The sequence below is a fragment of the Notolabrus celidotus genome, chromosome 7 (assembly GCF_009762535.1).
Source record: "Notolabrus celidotus isolate fNotCel1 chromosome 7, fNotCel1.pri, whole genome shotgun sequence".
Classification (NCBI taxonomy): domain Eukaryota; kingdom Metazoa; phylum Chordata; class Actinopteri; order Labriformes; family Labridae; genus Notolabrus; species Notolabrus celidotus.
This window is the reverse complement of record NC_048278.1, coordinates 8,016,741-8,039,191: the sequence shown is the minus strand read 5'-3', so window position 1 is coordinate 8,039,191 and position 22,451 is coordinate 8,016,741. Positions and strand designations below refer to the sequence as shown.

Below are 22,451 nucleotides of genomic sequence, written 5' to 3'. Positions count from 1 at the left end.
TACTGGTGTAGATTATACCTGTTTGATGTTCTCCAACCTTTCCGTAAATGTAGATTACTCCAGAGCAGCAATTCTAGGTTCTTAAACTCTGCTTTTAAAATATTGACAATGTTAAATGTGGAAATGTTTCACCCAATGGTAAACAAAGAAGGTTGTTTCATGAGCAGTTAGACTCCAGTGTAGGATATTTGCAGCTAAATCCTGAGCAGTTTTTAGCTGCATTATATACATTGCATTAAATTAAAACCTAGGTATTATTTACCAAGACATACAAAATACAGGATCTTTTAGCACCACTTAAAGTCAATCAATCAATAAATCAGTCAATCAACCAATCTTTATTTATATAGCGCCAAATCACAACAAGTGTTATCCTAAGATGCTTTTCAAACAGAGCAGGTCTAGACCGCACTCTATGCTTTAAATTCAGGAAGCACAACTTCGGCCAAAAGACCTATATCACTTTTTAAAGACTAACTCATGCTAGCTATAGAGAGAAGAGAAAAGGCAGGGATATAAAATAAACAAAGGGCCTGGGCACTTTACTAGCCCGGCCCATTCATTAACAGATGCCCAGAGAAGTTTATGCATAAGAAGTTACACAGGTAACTGAGTAAACCTGCTTCATGTGAAATAATTGCTTGCTAAGATAAGACAAAATGTTTGCTGAGCTATGATTTCATCGCATCGATTTCCCCAGCACTGTCCTTCCTCATGGTTTAGGTGAGAGGGTCTGAGTGTGCTGACTTCCTCACAGTCTCAACCTCAGTCTTTATTGGTTCACTTTAAGCCCCAACCGCTCTGCACCAATGAGAGAACTCATGTGCCACCCTGACATCTTCCAAGGTGTCAAAGTGGAGTTTAGGGCGTGAAGATCTCCAGCCAAAGGAAATAGGATTAGCAAACCTTCTCTCTTCCCTCCCATCAGAATTGAAAAAGCCATTATTGTAATGCGATATAAACCTGCAGCTAGCTGATGTCCTAAATGTCTGTGTCTTGATTTATCTGAAGGATGTGTATAACAAGACAACTTTTGAATCATTAAAGATCCTGTGAGGAGATTTTAGCTGGTTATGAAATTAAATTAAATCTATGCCAATGTGTCTTTATAAACTACTAAAGCAAAAATGTACGTCAGCGAAAAGATTGATCACTTCTGTAGAGTATTTTAATGCTTATAATCGCTGCTACTGGGTAGGTCTCATACAAGTCACTGACAGCATGCTGCCTGAACAGCCTTTGTCTGCATTTCCACATTTCTTGATGAGTGCTATGTTTGACTTTTCAAAGACAGCAGGGATCGTAATAAAACACAAAATTTGTGTAAAGAACAAGATCAGCTAAAGAGATACAAGCCATCGCCTTCTCCAGCAGGGTCATCAAGATCGACACAAGCTGAACATTCCTCACAAGAGCTTTCATGAGCTGCAGATGAAAAGCAAAGCAAAATCTCTCATTGGGTATTTACTTGTACAAAGGAATGATGGAAACTTACATTTTTTAGGAAGGCAAGATTTTCCAAAGATTTTTTCGATATATTAATGCCCTGGAAAAGAGGAATACAACTATCAAACTGAAGTCCCAAAAGAATCCTTTGTTTTGTTTGTTTTAGTAAGCAGTAAGTGGCTTACTGGCTTGGTTCTGAAAATTGCTTTGCAACTTATGAAAACATCCTCCCAATCAAATTGTGAATCAAATGTTGCCTAATTTTGAATGCCCCTGGAAATGTGTGACATTGCATTCTCCCAACTGCTCCAACTATGTCTAAGAAAACCCTGAACAACACGAATACTGATGTTTTGTTTTATTAGTCTCTTATTTGGCAGAAATTGGTGCTTTTCTATTGGATAAGATCTGTCATGGAAACAGGCTTGTTGGAAATGGGTTTTCAGGAAAGAAAAGACTTCAAATAAAATGATCAAATGATCCCTCTTTTATTTTTCCTGTATGTTTATTTGTATCAGAGAATGGAAAATTGATTAAAACCAATAATAGACCTCTGTTTTAAGGTATTTTAAAAGAAGAAAAAGAAGAAGCTCCAGTGACGGATATCAGGATCCAGGAAGTTTCCTGCACCGCTCACGACATAGCCCACACCAGACTCTTCTATGTACTGTAGAGGTGAAAGGAAAGATGAATATTCAGCTTACAGAGGCACTGAACATTTATTAAATAAATAAGCAACCTTTTGCATGAACCCATGAAGAAGAAAATGTTGCAAGTTTACTGAATGGAGAAAAAGGGTCTGCTTCCTCTGATATAACTTGTTTAGCTGCTTTTTTTCTTCTACTTCTGTTTAATTTTTTGTTAGGGCATAGAAAAAGATGCTTTTCATTTCATCCTGCCTTGGCGGTTTCTACTCCACATACTCCTTTCATCCTTTACCCTTTCACATATGACTGTATACTTGCACCCCTAACCTAGTTTAACTAAATAGAGCTCTCCATCTGTTTGATTATTTTCTCTTTAGGTTGGGACATTTTCAGCTCTGGACCATTAGATATGATATGACTTATGTCTCTTTGCAGTACAGAACAGCTCGTCCTCTTTGTTGGCCAAAGTAAAGCAGCAACTACAACACGGGGCATCTGCACAGGCTGCCAAAGCTTTTCACTTTAGTCAGACAAAGAGCTGCAATGAGCTCTTTCATTTCCAAACATCACTGATACTGATACCTGAACTCTGTTGTTGGCTGTCCGTGCACACCTTGTCATGTATCCAGTTAATCCTGTCATACAAACAGAATAACAATTTAAGTTTCTGAAGTCTGTCCACTCAGATGGAGCTGCTGCTCTCTGATTATCTAATTCCGCAGCTCAAAAGTAATAAAAGAACTGTGTATTAAAGGCTAAGCTGCTCACCTAATCCTCTCTCCCTAATCTCCTCTTCTTGCTGAATACAGGCACTCTGGGTTATACGGATGGGATGAACAATGTTAGCTTGATGAGTTGCCCAAAATAAACTTACATTAAAGATACTGTGTTAAAAACTTGATGCTTGTCCAGAGAGACACGAGACAACAGAACTTGTCTAATTGTGCGTATTTAGGAGATAAAGAGAGACATGTGTTCATGGGCTTTTATGTGCTTTTAATATCCCAGGATTTCTGCAACCCAGCCAATATCCTGCTTAAAATGGATCTGTCGTTTTGAGTTGCGTAACAGTGCGTGTGTTTTTTTCTAATGCCAACAATCACAAATAGAGAGCCACATGCGTCCTGCAGAGACACTATTACAAGGCTATAAAATGTTAACATTTAACAGACATGACTCGTGATTTATTTATTTATTTATTTGCTTGCTTGTAAAAAAATAAATACATTTGTTAATAAATAATTAATTTATTCCTGGCAACTGCCTTATTTGATTGGATTGAGATGTCCTCTTTTCGCCTTTCATTTTATATTGAATAAGGTCAAGCAGTCACGTGAATGCGGTCACCTCCACTAATTGAATTAACTCCTCCCTATTAGTGGGTAAGTTAGGCCAATCCTCCTAAAGACCAGAAATATATTTAGCATCTGAATAAGACAGAGACACAGGTGTCAGCAAACATTTTCTTAGCAGACACCAGCAACTTTATTTATCATAATTCAACATCAACAAAGGGCTCTTGGGAGAAATGCACACCGCATTCTTCACTATTTGTTTTTTCAGGTATCCATAAAAGAAAAATATTCTAAAAATAATCTGTGTCTTTAGAAACCTTTTTACAATAAGTCTCTGAAACTGTGACTCCATCTGTCATTCAGACAAAAATGTAATCAAACAATCCAATTCATGGCCAGATAAAGGTAATGAGAAATTAGTTTTTTTTTTAGGCTCAGTTTGGTCACAGGTTCTTCTCAGGTCAATCTAAAGGTTATTGTAGGTAATGATTTACAGCATGGACCAGTGGGCCTACTGTGGCAGTAGGAGGTATACTGCCATGATGCTCACTTGGCACAAATCCACAGGGAAAAACACAAGTGAAGGCCATCCCACTGAAAGTCCCTTATTTTGGTCCAGAACAAGTTTGAATTTTGTTTCTGTTAATGTCCAGTGCAGATATCATGTTCCAATCATAGTAAATCCTTGCTGTCAGTCTGGCCTTGGTCACTGCTTCTTTATGATTCCAGTCATATGAACAATATCAGAAGTTCAAAATGTGCAAGTCTCTAGAGGTCCTATGACTTTGTGGGATTTGTGACATGCACAGGAATTGTTAAACTTTTCACATGTTCCTTTAAAAAAAATCCAAATAGTTTTTAAATGTATTTCAAAGTTGAAGAGGAGCTTCAGAAGCCCAACTAAAGAAAACCAAAGTGGGAGAAAAGAAATTGTGGCACAGAGATGTGCAACACGAAGACTGTCCTGGATCCTTTGTGTGGGCTCATGCATCCGTCTCCTTTGGGATTGGCTGATTGTAGGACGGGCTGTTCATGCTCAGAGCAGAGGGGAAAAATGAAGGTATGTAAGGGATGACATTCATCAGAGGGCTGGATAGTGGGCTGTCATTTTGAGGAGTCATGGGGATGATGACGTCATCCTGGTCCCACACATGGAAGGCATTTGGGTGGGAGTGGTTGAGAGCAGTTGGTAGGTGCATGGGGCTGACTCCCCCCACCTCTCCGTCTTTTTTCATGTCCTCCTCGACAGGACCCAGCAAACAGTCTGAGGACAGACAAGAGAACAACAAATAGCATGCTTATATTTAGCTCCAACACTCCCATTACAATGCCCAAAATCTTAGAAAAAATAATTAAATAAATATCTTTAAAGCTACCATGAGTAAGTTTTGGTTTGGTACAGTCATGAGTCTCAATATTATATTTATATTTGGTGGAGTAACATAATATTTTCTCTTGTTTGGGCTTTGATCTCAGAACATGAAATTAGGATGAAGATTTAGCACAATTTGGAACACATTCAATACAGCGAAGTGCTTGATGACCTTCTTGTAATATATATAAATAATTATAAAATTTTAGACTTTTCATGAAATACCAAAACAATAAAACACAATTTAGTGAATATATTCACTACATTCCCTTTTGGATAGAAAATATACCCTAATCTGGGTTTTACAGGCTTGCAACAAGCTAGAACTATAATTCTAAGAGACTATACCCCACACGCTTATTCTTGCATTCTTAATTTAAGTGCATAAACATGTGCAATATCTTCAAAATGATATGTTATTTTTAAAATATATGCATAAGGCCAGGAAGCACAAAATCACATGACTGCTAAACTCTTGCAAAATTGTAAGGGGTTAAGCATTGCTTGGACACCTCACTGCTACCTGTAATAGACTTGAGTTTACCTGTTATATCCAGCATGAGATCTTTGATGAGGTGACCCACGATAGCATAAGCCACAGCAATCACAACCACAGCAGCCATCAAGAGGTAAAGAACAGATTTTGGTAGCTGGATTATGTCCCTGGCTGGAGGCCTGTACTCCTTGTAAAGTGGTTCAACATTGTGAACCAAGTACTGGAAGGAAAGTCCGCGTTCTTCTGTGAAGTTCAAGTTTTCCATATTCACGCAGCAGGATCCTCCTCAGTTAGTACAAGTCATTCCATTATATTTAAAGTGAAATACTCCTTTTTCATTGATCCACTTGCTGAGATGTTGATTCCTACAATGTAAAGAGGAAAAGTTAATATTACTTATAACTTCAAATAAAAGCAAGATAGTAATTTAGCATTTTTATGCTTAATTTCATATTTAAGCTTGATGAAGAGATATAATGCAAATGTTAAAGTAGCACATTTGATTCTTGCTTTTTGTATTTTTTAAGGTGTAGCTACTCAACTAGCATGAAATCAGGCCATTAAATAAATCCACCCACCTGGCAACACCAAGTTTATGCAAGTTCCAGAATAAGCACATTTGGATATTAGCAGTCTTCTTTGCCTAACATGTTTCTAAAAAGTGTTGAAATTCCTTCAGTGTCATGTTCTCATCCTCCATTCATCATCCACTAAAGCCGCCCAACATCAGGACAGCCTGTACGGCTCTAGGCTGTGTTGAGTCTTCTCATCTGAAATAATCCATACTGTGGGCGGAGAGAGAGAGAGAGAGAGAGAGAGAGAGAGAGAGAGAGAGAGAGAGAGAGAGAGAGAGAGAGAGAGAGAGAGAGAGAGAGAGAGAGAGAGAGAGATTACACCTACAATCACAGCAACAATCAGTCTCTCATCCCAACCCCATCCCTTCCCACACAGATTAGCCTACTTAATCCACAGCAAACAATCGGAGGGAATGTTTTCTACATTATAATACTCACAGTAGTTGTGCCAAATCTCACACAAGAAAAAAAACGAAATTTTTAGATAAAATATCATTTTAAAAGAAACCCTGAAAATGAACTGACTATAAATGTTGGCATTTTAAATCTCACTCACATCTGGATCTAAATCTGTTCTCCTCACTAGTAGTTTTCATAAAGTCATTGTTCTTAATAATGATGATACATTGCAGTTCATGTATATTCTAAACTTGATGTGTTGAAATATTTGAATATGTGTAAACAGAGATAGAAATAACATTTTTGTTAAATTTCACCCATAGTAGGCTATACTAAAACAGATATAAATCAAACTTAACAAGTAAAGGACATCAAAAGAAATCTTACAAGCCACACAACATAACTCACAGTTTTACGAACAAAATTGACATTTCTGTTACATTACCAATAACAGATACACCTACAATAAGCTGGTTCACAGGAAATATTAGTATACAGTCAATACAGTCATGGTTGACTTGGGATTTTTGCCATTTCATGATTCTTTGCAAATAATGCACCTATTATAAAATCAATCAAGCTTATTAGGGTTCTTTATTAACTGTTATTTTTCTGTAATACTATTATCAATCATTTATATAAAGAGAATATTATATGTATACTTTCACCAACTCTAATATTTGTTTTTTAAATTAATTTTAATGTAATTATTATTTAATTCGATTAAATCTTATCAATTATTAATTTATTTATACATTCTATCTTTATGAACGATACAAGTAATACTTTATTTGTTTTTTATTAATTTTAATTTGATTATCTTTTAATTTAATGTATTTTATTTAATTAATGTAAATGTATTTCTAATTACTTATTAATGTATTCATTTATTTATACAGTCTATCTTTATTAACGATAAAAAAGGAACTTTAAACTAGCTAACACATACAGACAGCCAACTCTCCTTCCAGCAAATCCTGGAAACTATAACTCCCGTTACTGAGCTGGTAACATAGACTGTATAAAGGCTGGTAATAACAATATCTGTAGGTATATCTGAAACATTTGTTGTCTTCATGCGGTATCCTGTAACTACATAACATTTATCACGTTTTATGTTTTGTAAATGGATAACGAAAATTGAAGTTATTTTATATTTTACAGATTACCTAGCAGAGCTAATTTTTAGCTAGCTGCACCGTTAAAGCTAAGGGGGGAATTAGCCCTGACTTCGTTTTAATACTTTGAATCCCCAGAAACAGGTTATTAGATCAGTATGAATTCATAACATATCTCACTAATGCTTTCTTATATATTTTTTTAACAGACTCGTCATCTTTTTTGAGAGGCACCCTACTGCAGGCAAGATGGCGCCGCCACAACATCCACACCGGAAGTCCATACCGGAAGTCCATACCGGAAGTGATTCTTTAACCCCCTCTCTACCCAATGCCGGATGCTTCGAACTGGAAGTTTCTTCTTCGTGTAGCGTATTGATTGCATTAGTCTGTCGCTGCTAAATCAATTAGCAGAAAGCTAATTGTGATAGAGAGAGTGAGTGAGAGAGATCCCGCTGTGTATGAAGAACAGAATAATGTAGAGTGTTAGTGTGTGTGGGGGGAGGGGATGAGAAGGAAAAGACTGTAAGTAAGAGGGAAAATACACTCAAGCTGTACACAGAGATCTATATTCACCACAAAAACAACAGAGGCTCCCCAGAAATGTGTACTGTACATCTATCATCAGTGGCTGACAGTGGTGCCTCAAGTTGAAATATTTTAGTCCTAATATTTTATGTTGATTTGGAGTTTGTAATAGTAAAAGTGCATTGTTCTTTTTCAAGTACAACATTATCAATACAAAAGGGTTAAGACATCATACATATAACATTAAAAGAACATAAAATAAAGTATAATTCTACATTTCAAGTAGGGTTTGGATGGAAAGAAACAGTAGCTATGTATACATTTGCAGTTTTTCTAGTCATTCTAATTGAAGGTTCCAACTTCAATGTTTTCATGGACGCCAAATAAAGTGATCTTGTTAAGACATTGGTGTACATGCATCAAGCATTCAATCTGAATAAAACTGTTTGACAAGCTCAGAGTGTTTACGCCCATCTAATGTCTCAAAATAGAAGGAGAAACCATTCCCTCCGTTTGTTCTTGTGGTTAATGAACACCCCTGTCACTGTGTCATTGTAACGTGTTACAAATTATGTTAAAAAAGAAACAGTCACCACACACCTCTACATTTTCCTCCTCCACTCGCCCCTGCACCATAGATAACATTCTGCTCTTCTCTCGTGACTGTGGATCTACTCTGGATCTGTATTTCATTCATTCATTAATCTATACATGTGATCACATAGGCAGACAGCATGCAAGGTAATTTGGAACAAACACTACAGCAAACTTAGATAATGTGACAAGCCCCCATGGAAAGAGACTCCTGCACGCTGCACAGTTATCATAATGAACCTGTGGGGAACAGCTGTGCAGGAAGGAAGAGGGGTCACTGGGGGAATCAGTCAAAGGGATGCAGGTGTGCAGGGGCAGGACACACACCACAGGGAACTGGTGGGCAGGTGAGGTACAGTCAGGCTAACACAACATAAAATAACATATGACCCAGACAAAACGAGAGGCATATGCAGATGTCATCACGGCAGCATCATAATCAGCTTTAAGTTTTTCAACACACACTCGGAACAAAAGGCTATGCATGGCTGAGACGTTAACACTATAACTTAGTGATTCGTGCAGGCTTCTAAGTAACTTGAATTTTCAACAGCCTATACACTTTTGGAGTCAATCAACTAGTCAATAATACTGATACGATTAAAATGTAAGTGCAAAAAAGTTCATAGAATTACGCGTAAACCTACGTGTTTTTGAAGGCTTTTATTTTGCGTTCACGTTCCTGTTTTTCAAGGCTTTTATTTTTTTGAAGGCTTTTATTTTTGTAACTTCCGGTATGAACTTCCGGTGTGGGTGTTATTGCAACGTTTTTAGCTTTGTAACTTCCGGTATGGACTTCCGGTATGGACTTCCGGTGTGGATGTTGTGGCGGCGCCATCTTGCCTGCAGTAGGGTACTCTTGTCTTTTTTTGACATACACTTCTGCAAGGACAAACTGCCCAATGGATTTTTTCTTTGAAGGCCTCCAAAGTACATCCGAGTCCCGTCCAAAGACCGACTATGTTGATTCACAGATGGTAACATGTCAATATCTAACATAACATATGGTATATTATAGTATTTTGAAAGCCATTTCAACTTAAAAGAGCATAGTAACCTTGAAAAAAGGTCCAAATAAGTCAGTGTGAGTGATTTACTGAAGATGAGCAGGTGTTGCAGCATTCTTTGTAATGTGTGTTGGTTTGAAACCCGTAATGGATGTGAATAAATCAGTTTTAAGTAGTTATTACAACAAAATAAAACACTGGTGCTGATGGAAAAGCTTTGTGAATGTGTAAGTAACTGTCCCTTTCTATACAGGCTGAAGAGTCTCATGATTTATTGAAGTCAAAGACCTCAAGCGTGGGCATCACTGAGACTCAAGAGCCACACACAAGGTACCCACATAAAGCAATTCATTTATTAAAAAGTGGCATGTTTCTGGTATGTTACTACCATCCATTTAGGATAAAACCAGATTCAGTATGCTTGTAAGTCTCCGACGCATTCAAATCTAAAATTATACGGTAAACTCACTATCAATGCTTCCCAAGAACGCACCTCATCTATCCCACGCATGTTGATACATTTTCTCAAGAAACAAAAAATATCATTCAGTTTCCAAGGGACCAACTCAAATCCCCAAGACCCACCAATGGGTCCAATTGAATCAACGTCACTGAAGTCTTTATCGTTTGCAGCTCAAGCATTGATGGCATCAGCAGAAGAGTTCAGGATCTGGTGGAAAAGATAAATGACAGCCGCACCAGGGATCAAGAAATGATGGACAACTTTCAGGAGAAGTTAGTTTCAAAGGTATTAAAACATTCACAAATGTCTGATCCCCTTCTCTGTTTAATAATCTGTGAAGTCTTTTCATATTTGACATTAATGCACATACTTCTTGAAGTGTGGCTTGCTACACGAGTTCTGTTGTTTTCTGAGTATTTCATGCTGTCCCGGTCCTAAAATCGTGTAAACTAGAAAATATTGTTAATTTATGCCATTTCTGTTCTGACCCCTAGGTGACGGAGATGTTTCAGCAGATGAAAGAAAATATATTTACGGTCTATGAAGAGAACAGTAGTGTGATGCAGATAAAGCTGCAGGAGTTGTCTGAGGTGCTGGAGAGTTGCACTGAACTCAATAAGGAGCTCATGGAGGCCAGTCAGGCTCTGAAAAGTCTCAGAGAGGGCCTGGCCATTAGCCAGGCAGCAGAACCCTAATGAAATTGAAGTTTCTCTGATGTCCAAGTCATTCCAAATGAATTCGTTTGTTCACATGTTGAAAACTAGACCCAATATGTATAGTATTTGACTTTGTTATGATACATTTATGGGCTGTCCTTGTTTTAAAAACATCCAATACAGTATGTTTGTGTTTAGGACACAAGTTCAGTTTAAAGCTGATGAATCCATGTGTATCATTGTTCAAGACTGGTAACTGTTTCAATAATAAATATAATAAAGCCAATTGTTTGGTTCCAAGGTGTAGACATAACTAAGTATTAAAACCACAAAGCGTTAGCACAGATATGAGTTTTTAAAGCTAAAGTAATTAACAATTGAGAGTAAAATGGTAACAATTTAATCTCACACACAATCAAACTTACATTTATTTAAAGCTTCTCACTCATACATATCCCTTTATTTACATATATAATTATCACCAAATAAACAAACCCTTTCAAAAGGCATCTGAGTCATCGGTACCTGGGTTATATATAAAGGCAACTGTGCAAATATCATACATGAATTTATTGCTCTACCAAACAGAGTCAGTAATGGAAGGCCCCGTCAGTTCACACTACACATGTAGTGAGGTATTTTTGATTGTTTCTCATAGGGTGGATGACAAATCCACATCAAGTCCATATCAAGGAGGTGTTGAGAGAGTGTTTAATTCCCAACTGTGAAAGACTGTAGTCCTGTGATGGCTCTGCCCAGGATCAGAGCATGGATGTCATGAGTTCCTGTGAAGATCAATGAAAAAAACTCTTAAAAGTAGTTTTTACATGAAAAGTCACGTAATAGGTATCAGCTAAATTTCTTCAGTAATAAGGGTGTCTCTAATTAATTGGTAAAAATATAACCTGATAGCTTATTTATATTAACTTTAACTATTTCCTTTGAATAAAATAAAGAGATCACTTAATCAGCATTTGTCACTCTGCAACAGTCTGTACAATGCTGACCTCATGTGGTAGATGCATACAACTGCAGCTGGGTTTTGAACTCCTTGCCACAAAATACTCTTTGGTGATTTTAAATTCTAAATACTAAGACTAAGTGTATCCTGTGGTGTGTGCTTACCCTCGTATGTATTGACAGCCTCCAGGTTCATGACATGGCGGATAATGTGGTACTCATCTGAAATGCCATTCCCTCCCAGCATGTCCCTCGCCTGTCTGGCAATATCCAAAGCTTTACCACAGCTATTTCTCTTTAGCAAGGAGATCATCTCTGGTGCTGACCTAAAAAGAAGAGGAATAAAAACAATGAGGAAGAGTTGGCTCTTTTTGTGCAAGATAGTTAAGCAGAGGCTAAAAGTATTTGTCTAAGGAATAAAAAGCATTTCAACAGGACTCACTTTTTCTCATCTATAAGTCTTCCCAGAGTCAGACATGACTGTAGCCCAAGGGTGATTTCTGTCAGCATGTCAGCCATTTTCTTCTGCATCAGCTGGTTCCTGGCAAGTGGCACCCCAAACTGGATTCTGATTACAAGAGAGAGCGAAGTGAGAACCAATGTTTCCAAAAGAGGCTGGCAAAATACAAGGCCACAATCCGTTAGTGCACTGTGCAGTATGTTTTTTGGATCATGTTATATCAAGAAATTCCTATGGCCTTGGATTATTTACAACAAAGACAGTCAGCAGAATGTCTTGTACCTGTCCAAAGTGTACTGCCGGGCAGCGTGAAAGCAGAATTCAGCCGCTCCCAGAGCTCCCCATGCAATGCCATAGCGGGCATTATTCAAACAGCCAAAAGGACCCTGTTTACAATATCAACAACAAAAGACAGGTTATATAACAGCAAAGAAAAAATACAGTTCTTTGGTAAGAACAAGATTTATCAAGAAGGTGGCCACTCACAGCTAGACCAGAGACGTTGGGCAAGAGGTTCTCCTGAGGAACCTCCACTTCATCCATCAGGATCATGCCAGTAGCAGATGCTCTCAAGGAGAACTTTCCCTCAATCTTGGGGGTGGAAAAACCTTTCATTCCACGCTCCAGGATGAAACCGCGTACCCTGCCATCTTCGCACTTCGCCCACACCACTGCAACATCTGCCACGGGGGAATTGGTGATCCTGTCAAAGGAAGGGGTCAGTTGTCGATGAAAGATTTCTAACTTCACATGTTTAATGAGCGCAATCACACAGCTAAATATGTTGCTAAGAAACTGACACTCCACTCAGATCCAAGCTTCATTTAAAAATGATCATTTTTAACTTTAACTGACCTTAATGCCACTTCTCTCTAAGAAAACTAAAATACTGGGAGCAGGCTTTTTCAAGCCCTGTGAAACTGACAAAGTTTGTTTGGTATTTCATACATAAACTGTAGATGGCACTGAAACAATAGCTCTTTTCACAAGTATTTAAATACAAGAATCCCTTTACTTGGAGTCCAGCATGCAGAGGAATAGATGTTTTCAACCACTTTATTGTTCCTAACTTCATGCAACATTTGGGTTTAATACTTGTGAATTGCGATATTTTTGGTTTTGCCATAGCTATCTTTCTTGCATCACATTTCTCTTTGAATTGTTTCTTTTTGTGTGTGCCTGTGATTCCACACACTGGGATGAGGAAACTCTTACTGCAAGTGAATATCCATTCACTACTCAAAGTTAAAGTTGGCCAAAGCTGAGATGTCATGGTCATGGTAATAAATGGCATGAAGCATTGAAAGTAGCATTGTAAGCATTTAGCCTGAATGCAGCGAAAAGTCAGATTTGAAGGGAAAATTGGATCTGTTGTTTCTAAATACCATCTGATGAAAGGGGGATGTTGCTTACCAAGTTTTTGCTCCGCTAACGCTGAAGGTACCACTGGATGGGTTGTATTTGGCCTTGGTCTCCATACTGCTGGGGTCACTGCCATGGTTTGGCTCCGTTAAGCCAAAACAACCCAAGATTTCACCACGAGCTGTATGAAAAAACATCAAAGACGATCTTGAGACTGTCCTTTAACTTTTTCATTGTGTAATATACCACTGCAGAAAATATCATTCTCACCAAGCCGGGGCAGGTACTTCTCCTTCTGAGCCTCTGTGCCATAAGCATTGATAGGATGCATGACCAGAGAAGACTGAACACTCATGACGGACCGATACCCACTGTCAACTCTCTCAACCTCTCTGGCAATCAAGCCATATGCCACGTAACTAGTGCCAGCACAGCCGTACCCTGCAGGGTAAATAAAACGGTGTCACTGTCTACAAGTAATTCCCATCATTGAAAAAGCTAAAAAAGAAAAGATGCATTCAAAAAACATAATTTCAGATAAAATTATGTTCTTTCTAGACAAAGACCTTGACGACTTGTATCCTGTTTGACAGAATAATGGATTAGTTTGTTTCTGCTTACCTTTAATAGTTGGGCCTAAGACACCCAACTCTCCCATCTCTGAGACAATGTCACGGTGGAAGTCTATAGCACAGTGAATGTTGAGAAAACAGAAAATGATAATTAAATATTGACCATAAAAACTTAACACACATAAATCATGTCCTAACAATTTGAAGTCTAGTTGAAAGTTGAACCAGAACCATAATATGTGGTATGTTCTATTAACTCCTTTAAATAAGTTTCTGATTTTACCATAATGAGTCTTTATGATCTTACAGAGACGCTCCTCTAACTACTTTGAGCATGGATGTTTGCTTTCCTTACGTTCATGTCTGTTGGCCATGAGAACGCGGGGCATGAGTTTCTCCTGGCAGTAGTCACGGAAGGAATCTCGGATCATGATCTCCTCCTCTGTCAGCTGACCCTCCAGATCCAGAGCATCCCGCCAGTTAAATGGCACCTTGGCTGAGGGTCGAAACATTTACAGTGGTTATGTCACCGCAACATATGGAAGCATAACATGTGCAATCAGCAAAACAGACCAGGTTTTGCTTATTAAACTTTTACTTAAGTGCTTTTTTTTTAAACAATATATTTATTGATTTATTACAATTATGGCAGAGTAACAAACAAATAAGCACACTAAACTCGTTTTGTACATGTAGCAACTGAAAAGGACAAATAAATAACTAAATAGATAACATAGAACAAAAAAGTATTTTGCACATACAACAATGAAATAATTACCATGAGAAGAAAGAGAAAAATAAATGAAAATACATTAAGAAAGTACAAACAGACAAACAAACAAATAGACAAACAAAAATACTTACGTGCTTTTGCCGGCTTTTTGGCTTCTTCGACATCTAAGGAAAGAAAAATATGAGAATTTGAGTTATCTATTAGATAAATCACAGTTTTGCTTTATATTTTAAGAGTTCATAAAGACTTTGAAATGTACCCCGTGGAGCTGTGGCAGCTGTTCCCTGGGCTCTGGACACAGAAACAGCAGCACATTTCTGGCTGTTGGAAAGCAGCCGCGTGACAGCACCTCTGAGAGCCATTTATTTACTGAACACAGAAGAAAATAACATATAAAATTATTGAAGTTGAAGACTAATATTTTACTTTCTATGAACAGAGTGTAAGCACATTTCCCATGGATTGATGCATGATGTAACAATAATGGGCAGAGTTACCAGTCTAGTGAAAGTAGTCTTATTTGACAAAAAAAAAAAAGACAGGAAATTACTTAATCAATCTTACTCTCTCAAGCTCTTGTTAGCAGGGGCCTTAACAGTTTTTATGTATATGAATACTGTTCTTATTACTCCAAGGTAAACACAAAGTAATTGTGTATTGACTATAGACAACTATCAATTAACCCTTTAGAGAAGCGCCCAATCACCTTAAATCATACTAATCATGCACTAATGCAAACACCTAAACTTTTAAAAAGATAAAAGTTAAGATGTTAAAAATGTTCTTAAAATGTTCTAGAAATGCATCTGTACATTACCTCTGTCTTCTGTCTAAGTTTGCAGTGAGGTTGGATGTCTTTCTCTTTGTGCAGCGGTCGATGAAAGTTGTTTAAATAATACTTCGACTGGTGTGACGTCAGCAGCATATATAACATATAACATGGGAACTCGTGTCGTCCATGACAGGTGTGGCAAAACACACAGGAGACCCTAGAGCCATGGTTGAGTAATGCACTGCCGTTATGCAACTACCTCAGGATTGCCTTCAGTGAAAGAAAAATACGTACATGCAACACATTCTGGGAGTTTGCATTTATATTAAATGTACTTTTTAGATTTCTAGACTGGATGTGAGTTAAATGATCCATGCATTTCACACTCAAAATGGCGTTTCAGGACTACTGCATTGCCGGAGGGAGTGGAGGGTGTCGGCCTTCGCCCTTTGCGCTCATTGGCTGGTAAAAACAAGAAGTCATGCACAGTATGTGAGGACGGATGCACGCATGTACCAAGCATGTGCCAAACTTTTGCAGGTGACTTGGCTGCTGACTGTGTATATAAGCAGAATGTAAAGTACATCCCGTAAAAAGTATAAAGACAACTTGTACAATGTATGAACTATTGTTGTTGTTTTCCCTAAAATCTAAACCAATTTGACTCAATTTTTTGACATTGATTTGATTTTTGATTTGATGTCTTTATTTCAAACATGTAAAAGCAAAATTAAAAAAAAGATAGACAAGTAAAAAAGAAATAGTTCTACAAAAAAACACAAATCAATGAGTTCCATTAGCAAGCACTGAAACATTTGACTTTACATTTGCGAAAAGGAGAAGGAAGAAGTTAAAACGTATCTAATCCTACCCTTTATTCACTATTTTCTGGCATTATACAAATGCATTCCCACCAAACAAATCTTCATAACCTATCTTCATACTTACACCTACAATCAAAAGCAAAAGCCTCATGATTCTCAACACTTGTCTTCCTCCTTGTACCTCATGAAAATTACTTCTTTATACCTCTTCTTGAACTTAATTATGTAATGGCATTGCTGTAGCTCCACATTGAGACTGTTCCACAGGTTTACACCACAGATTGAAATACAAAAGCTTTTCCTTGTGGTCCAAACACTCACCATTTTTATTCTGCACTTCCCTCTTAAGTTATAACCCCCCTCTCTTTCAAAGAACAATCTTTGAATATTTCCTTGCAGAAGATTTGTCCTTGCCTTATACACAATTTGTGCAGTTTTAAAATCCCTATGGTCAAATAATTTCAATATTTTGGATTTTAGGATCAATGAATTTGTGTTCATGGAAATCAGCATTGTGAACTATTCTGATGGCTCTTTTCTGTGACAGTGGTTGCAGTGAGCTTTTATACGTGTTTCCCCAAACCTCAGTACAGTAACTGAGATATGGTGAAATAAGTGAACACTAGAGAATCAGTAGTGATTTATGATGCAGAATTTGACATGATAAAGAATTTAACATTTGAATGTACCCAGTATACTTTAAATAATCTGTTACTTCGAACTTGTTGTTTTAGATCCAGAAAACCCTCTCACTCTCTCTCTCTCTCTCTCTCTCTCTCTCTCTCTCTCTCTCTCTCTCTCTCTCTCTCTCTCTCACTCTCTCACTCTCTCTCTCACTCTCTCTCACACACACTCTCTCTCTCTATCTCTCTCTCTCTCTCTCACTCTCTCTCTCTCACTCTCTCTCTCTCTCTCTCTCACTCTCTCACTCTCTCTCACTCTCTCTCTCACTCTCTCTCACTCTCACTCTCACTCTCTCTCTCTTTCTCACTCTCTCTACTCTCTCACTCTCCTCTCACTCTCTCTCCCTCTCTCTCACTCTCTCTCTCACTCTCTCTCTCTCTCTCTCTCTCTCTCTCTCTCTCTCTCTCTCACTCTCTCTCTCTCTCACTCTCACTCTCACTCTCTCTCTCACTCTCTCTCTCACACACACACACACACACACACACACACACACACACACACACACACTACATACAAGGACTCTACCTCAGCTGCTTTTTGCACATTATTAATTGCATATTATCTCGAATACTGTCTGCACCTTAATATCATTTGTACTGTTATCTATTATCATTTTTATTGTCCAGTTTTAATCTGTCACTGCACTACCTGCACTGTGTACATAGGATGTTTTATAGAACTGTATTTATTATATTTATTGTATTTTATATTTAAATTTTAGATATTTAAAAGCTGGAAGAGAGAAACAGCATCTCGTTTTTCCTGTATGTCTCGTATATACAGTGAAAATTGACATTAAAAACCTTTGAACCTTTGAACCTGAACCCTTTAATGCATTTATTTAAAAAACTGATCACTTTTCAAACTTTAAATAACTCATAACCTATGTAGCTAACAGTGCTTATACCCTTTCTACTCATAATCCAGCCAATAGAATAATGCAAAATGTTTGAGTCCTCCTAAATATTTGTGATGCATTAATCATGATTAAGACTGATGATGCTTTTTTGTCCCTCACAAATTTGTTGTAGCTTCTTTAAGTAACGAGGGTGGCCATTGTCAATACATTTTCTGTTATTTGCTCTGCTAACAGTATTAAGGGTATCCTGTTGCAGAGATCCTGATGTGAACATCCGAGGTAAAAAAATAATTATACTTATTTTGGGTGTACTTAAAACATTTTATATAGTCTATACTAAGAGCATACTCAGTGTGTTATTTTGGAATGTGTGTTAAGTTTTCTTAGCTATTTGCAATATATGTGAATATACTTATAGCTAGGGTTGGTAGTCAACTAGCATGAAAAGTAGCATGAATTTGAATGTAGCATTTCCTCAGGTCTCCGTCTAACTCCCTCAACTCGGAGTTCCTCCAAAACGACGCCCCGCTCATATGCACGAGCGCCGCTGATTGGCGACCATATGATGGTGACTGATTCAAAACCAGTCCTCAGCACATCGTTTGTGTTTTGCACTACGTCAACTCATGTCTCACTACAAAACATTATCATAGTGAAAGTTAAAAACACAAACAACATGAAATGTACGCGCAGGAGGCGGGCAGAACGGCAGGACGGGATTTGATTGGATTCATAATTTGGCTCCTGATGGCAGGGATTGGTTGGTGTTTTCCCAGGTTTACTCCGGCTGTAGATAGTGCCTTTTTTTTCACTCTTTTTTAAGAACACATTATGTATTGATTGCCATCGGGATATAAAGATGATTTTAGCCAGTATAACAAAAAGTGTATCTAAATCTGACTACCAACCCAAGCTTTAATTGTGGTAAATGAAATGTCTAAATAGTATTTGGTGTGCACTACTTTAAAATACATTTGAAATACACATTTATGTCATGGGTACAGTACATGTTGACTATGTATTTAATAATCTCTGAAGGTATTTTTAGTGTCATGTGTGTGCTTACTGCACACTTCCAAGTGGACAACAGTTCATAAGTAATATGAGTCCAGTATACTGTAAGAGTCACAACATTAGATTATTATTATTATACAAAAATTACGTTATTAGTATAACAAGCTGTTTTATAGCACCATCAATAATAACTTATTATTAGTGCATTCAAATTATACTTAAAATTGAGTGCAATTAAAGCACTTGAATAACATAGTTTTGAAGTTCAATAAAAGCTTTGTTACATGACAGACAAACATTACTCACACGCAACATCACGATCAGTATGATGAGATGGTATAGCCAAACAACTCAACACAAAACATTCTTTGAACACTCTTCAAATATAACACTATTTGTTACAAACAGGCAATAAAATAGTGCAGAAACATACATTTTTTAAAACAAAGAGTAGGAAACGACAGCTGATCAAGAATGCTGAGATCAGTGCATGTACAAATTTATTTATTTATTTGTTTATTAAAAGCTTGGACTACATAAATTATAGGTGGGTTAAATGCCATAATAATGTTAATATATGGCTTTTTTAACAAGTCTAGGTCCCTCTGTGTGGACAAAAACTAATGGTAGTGAGCAAAAACTTGATGTGCCATGCATGAATTAATAAAATGTTTCTTAACATGAGCAAAACATTGTGTTGTATCTACAAACTGACAGACTCAGTGCCTCAGAACATGGTGCTTTATTTAGTCTCAGACAGAGAGCAGTCTTGCTCAGCATAACACATCAAGATGACATAAACAGATGTTACTACAGAAAATACCATAAAGCAGCTGACTGTCGCCGCTTCAACCACAAGAGCTGTGTCACATGCTTTTACCCCCCCTCAGAGAAACCAGCAAAAACTCAATAACATGTGCAACAACAAAGTAAAAACCTGACTAAGTAAACTGGGTAGACTGCTAGATATCAGCAGAGTCTTGCAGATTATTCTACCCTGTTACTCTAACCTTTCAAAGCCGGCTGGCATGCCACAACGAGCCCAAGCTGTTGCCCAAGTAGCTTGTAGCTTCAGTGTGGTCTGTGGACTCGGTTCCCAATCCAGCACTGTGAAACAGGCTGGGAGTGCTCTTCATCTCTTACTCAACCGCTATTTCAGCTTGTTAGCAACTTCAAGCCCCCACCAAGTGAACAATGCCTGGCCACAATACCAGGGTCCTGCAGTGCTGCTTCACTTAGACAATGCCCATATGACCATCATAAACCGAGGATGTTTGGTCGCAGTCTGCTGGAGCAAGCTGTTGGTCTTGGAGGGACACTGTGGGCTGGAGAGGTGTGTGAAGCATCAGTAAGAGGTCTGGCTCTGTTGAGTCTAAACCCATTTCTGGTATCTGGTTGCTCTGCCACTACATCCTTCTAGCATGGTGTGAACTGTGGGGAGAAGTTGTACTCTTGAAACCTCTCCGATCAGCGGTGGATTTGCTGTGGTTTGTGTTTGGACCCTGACGAAGCCAGTATTGCTGTGAGGGCCTGATGATCAGTTCCAAGTGTGAAGTGCCTCCCGTACATTTACATATGCCATTGCTCACATGCCCAGATAAACGCCAGGGCCTCCCTTTCCCCCAAGAGTACTTCGCTTGGCTGCAGCAAGCAAGCAAGAGGTGAATGCAATAGGGCGCTCTGTACTGTGTTGAAGCTGGGACAGCATGACGCCAACCACCATTTTGGAGCATCACTGGTCAGGATTGTGGGGCTCTTTAAGGGTCAAAATATGCCAGCACAGGAGGGGAGGTGGGCTGTTTTTTAAGTCGGTAGATTTCTGCAGAACGGGCCGGAGTCCATACAAAGGCAGGGTTTCCAAGTTTTAATTCCAATTTGAGCAGGCTTTCACCTGCATTTTCCAACTTGTAAACTTGTTTGACCGATGTGTCTGACACTACTTGAGTGCAGACTTAATCTCTCTGTAGCAGTAAATCCCACTAGTTAATCATTGATGAGTCTGCATGATTAGCCTATTAGATGCAAATTCAAATTCAAAATGGGGAATCTGATTGCTCAGATTAAATGCACTGTGCTGGAGGGATTGTGAGAAGGCATCTGGTGGAGGATTACAAATCACCTGCTGTGCTACTCTGAAGTGATACTGCAGTAAAGTATTCCATACTAATGTTGCTTGTAAGGAATGAAGGACATCTGGACATATTTGAAATCAGAGCAGGATTTAAAGAAGAGTTATTGACATGAGAGGATGTACCTGTATCTTTTTTAGATTTTGTAACTTAATACTACATAAACATTGTCGCTCTTTTTAGCCTGGTGATTATTTGTCTCAGATAATCTCAATTTTACATTCCATATGAGTAATGCTTTTCATCCAAAGATTGCTTTATAAGTAATACATGTTTGAAATGACACCTTGTTATGTACTTCAGTTATAAAAAGTAATAAGCTGTGGTATAATATACCAAAATTATGATATACAAAGGGCTTTAAAAAGTCATATTCCACAAAAGTAGACTGAAGTATATTTCCACTAAATAATTAACTGGTATGCTACTTCAAATAACAGTGAACTAAATGTTTGTGTTGTGGACACTGTTGGAGCTGCCTTCTCCTCCTATCCCCACCCTCCTGCTCTCTCTCCTGCTCACACACACCGCCACTCCCCTGAATGTACATTCAGCCTATCAGTTGCCAGCTTGCTCTTCCAGTCACACACCTGCAACCTGTTAGTTAATCACTCTGAGTATTTAAACAGTCAGTCAATGTGGCTGTTGTTTGCCGGATCAATGTAAGTGCTCCTGCCTCTGTCGAATTCAGCTTGTTGTTTGTATTGCCTACTTGGATTTTGACCAGTCTGTTTCTCTGTTTGGACTTCTGCCTGTTGCCTCTGTTCCTCTCCCTGGCTGGACTGCTTATTTGGTTTTGAACTTTGGAACGGACTGTACTCTGCTCTGCCTTCTGACTCATTAAAATGATTGTTTTTACTTATTCCTGCTTTGGCCACATTATTCTGCACTTTAACTGAGGTAAATACACTACTGTGAGGCTAATGATTAAGCATATTTCCTTAAAGCATATTAAGCATGTTATTGTATTTGAAATATACTGCTGACTAGTATGTTGAAATGGAAAACATTTAAAAACATTTTCCTAATGCACTTTGAGTAAGTAAATAGTCAGTACAATTACAGTATTAAAAACAAGCTTTATGAATTAAAGTACATTTTAATGGAATTGAATAAACTCTTTTGACCTGGGATTAGTCTCTCATGTCATGGGTATTGCAGGGGAAATTGTTTGTTTCCCTCCCTGTGAAATACTGTGCTTCAATGATTAAGTTTTCATACCTTTTTGTATAAAAGTAAAAATATCATAGCCTACAACAGATTTTAGTTAAACTTTGGCAAAGAGGTTTTTATTTATGTGATTTTATTCATTTAAAAAATACTGGAAGCCACAGTCTCTGCTCTGTGACCCAGCTTTTGCTTTCAGTCCCCAGAGTGCGTCTTGAAATGAGTAAAAAGAGTTTTAGATATGCTGCTACTGCAGCCTGGAACCTGCTGCAGGAGAGCCTGGGTTTGAGTGAGCTTGTCTCTAATTGTTTTTAAAAGC

General features: G+C 38.0%; 2 protein-coding genes across 5 annotated transcripts; one reads left to right on the top strand and one right to left on the bottom strand.

The window, feature by feature from the left end:
* Positions 1 to 7,156: 7,156 nt before the first annotated feature.
* Positions 7,157 to 10,896, top strand: syce2 (synaptonemal complex central element protein 2). 4 transcript variants are annotated; one of them, XM_034688340.1, is made up of 6 exons: positions 7,157 to 7,276; positions 7,558 to 7,565; positions 9,333 to 9,447; positions 9,731 to 9,807; positions 10,111 to 10,225; positions 10,435 to 10,896. In XM_034688340.1, the coding sequence occupies exons 3-6, from the start codon at positions 9,373 to 9,375 to the stop codon at positions 10,633 to 10,635; spliced, it is 468 nt and encodes a 155-aa protein (XP_034544231.1). In that variant the 5' UTR covers positions 7,157 to 7,276; positions 7,558 to 7,565; positions 9,333 to 9,372; the 3' UTR covers positions 10,636 to 10,896. The 4 variants fall into 4 exon arrangements, with proteins under 4 accessions (XP_034544231.1, XP_034544232.1, XP_034544233.1 ...); XM_034688341.1 differs by having other exon boundaries at positions 7,157 to 7,261; positions 10,435 to 10,893; XM_034688342.1 differs by having other exon boundaries at positions 7,175 to 7,280; positions 10,435 to 10,893.
* An 84-nt stretch (positions 10,897 to 10,980) lies between these two features.
* gcdha (glutaryl-CoA dehydrogenase a) lies at positions 10,981 to 15,790 on the bottom strand. The gene is made up of 12 exons (XM_034688339.1): positions 15,501 to 15,790; positions 14,943 to 15,052; positions 14,815 to 14,847; positions 14,306 to 14,446; positions 14,000 to 14,062; positions 13,649 to 13,819; positions 13,430 to 13,559; positions 12,503 to 12,719; positions 12,299 to 12,402; positions 11,999 to 12,124; positions 11,722 to 11,882; positions 10,981 to 11,381 (listed from the first exon to the last, which is right to left on the bottom strand). The coding sequence occupies exons 2-12, from the start codon at positions 15,043 to 15,045 to the stop codon at positions 11,308 to 11,310; spliced, it is 1,323 nt and encodes a 440-aa protein (XP_034544230.1). The 5' UTR covers positions 15,046 to 15,052; positions 15,501 to 15,790; the 3' UTR covers positions 10,981 to 11,307.
* Between the last annotated feature and the right edge of the window lie 6,661 nt (positions 15,791 to 22,451).

Excerpts from the sequence above, each read along its gene's own strand:
- syce2 (XM_034688340.1), top strand. The coding sequence starts at position 9,373 with ATGGATTTTTTCTTTGAAGGCCTCCAAAGTACATCCGAGTCCCGTCCA. Across the intron at positions 9,448-9,730 it reads ACTATGTTGATTCACAGATG|GCTGAAGAGTCTCATGATTT; the intron begins GTAACATGTCAA and ends CTTTCTATACAG. Across the intron at positions 10,226-10,434 it reads AGGAGAAGTTAGTTTCAAAG|GTGACGGAGATGTTTCAGCA; the intron begins GTATTAAAACAT and ends TCTGACCCCTAG.
- gcdha (XM_034688339.1), bottom strand. The coding sequence starts at position 15,045 with ATGGCTCTCAGAGGTGCTGTCACGCGGCTGCTTTCCAACAGCCAGAAA. Across the intron at positions 14,447-14,814 it reads CAAAAAGCCGGCAAAAGCAC|CCAAGGTGCCATTTAACTGG; the intron begins GTAAGTATTTTT and ends TTCGACCCTCAG. Across the intron at positions 12,403-12,502 it reads CCAACGTCTCTGGTCTAGCT|GGTCCTTTTGGCTGTTTGAA; the intron begins GTGAGTGGCCAC and ends TATTGTAAACAG.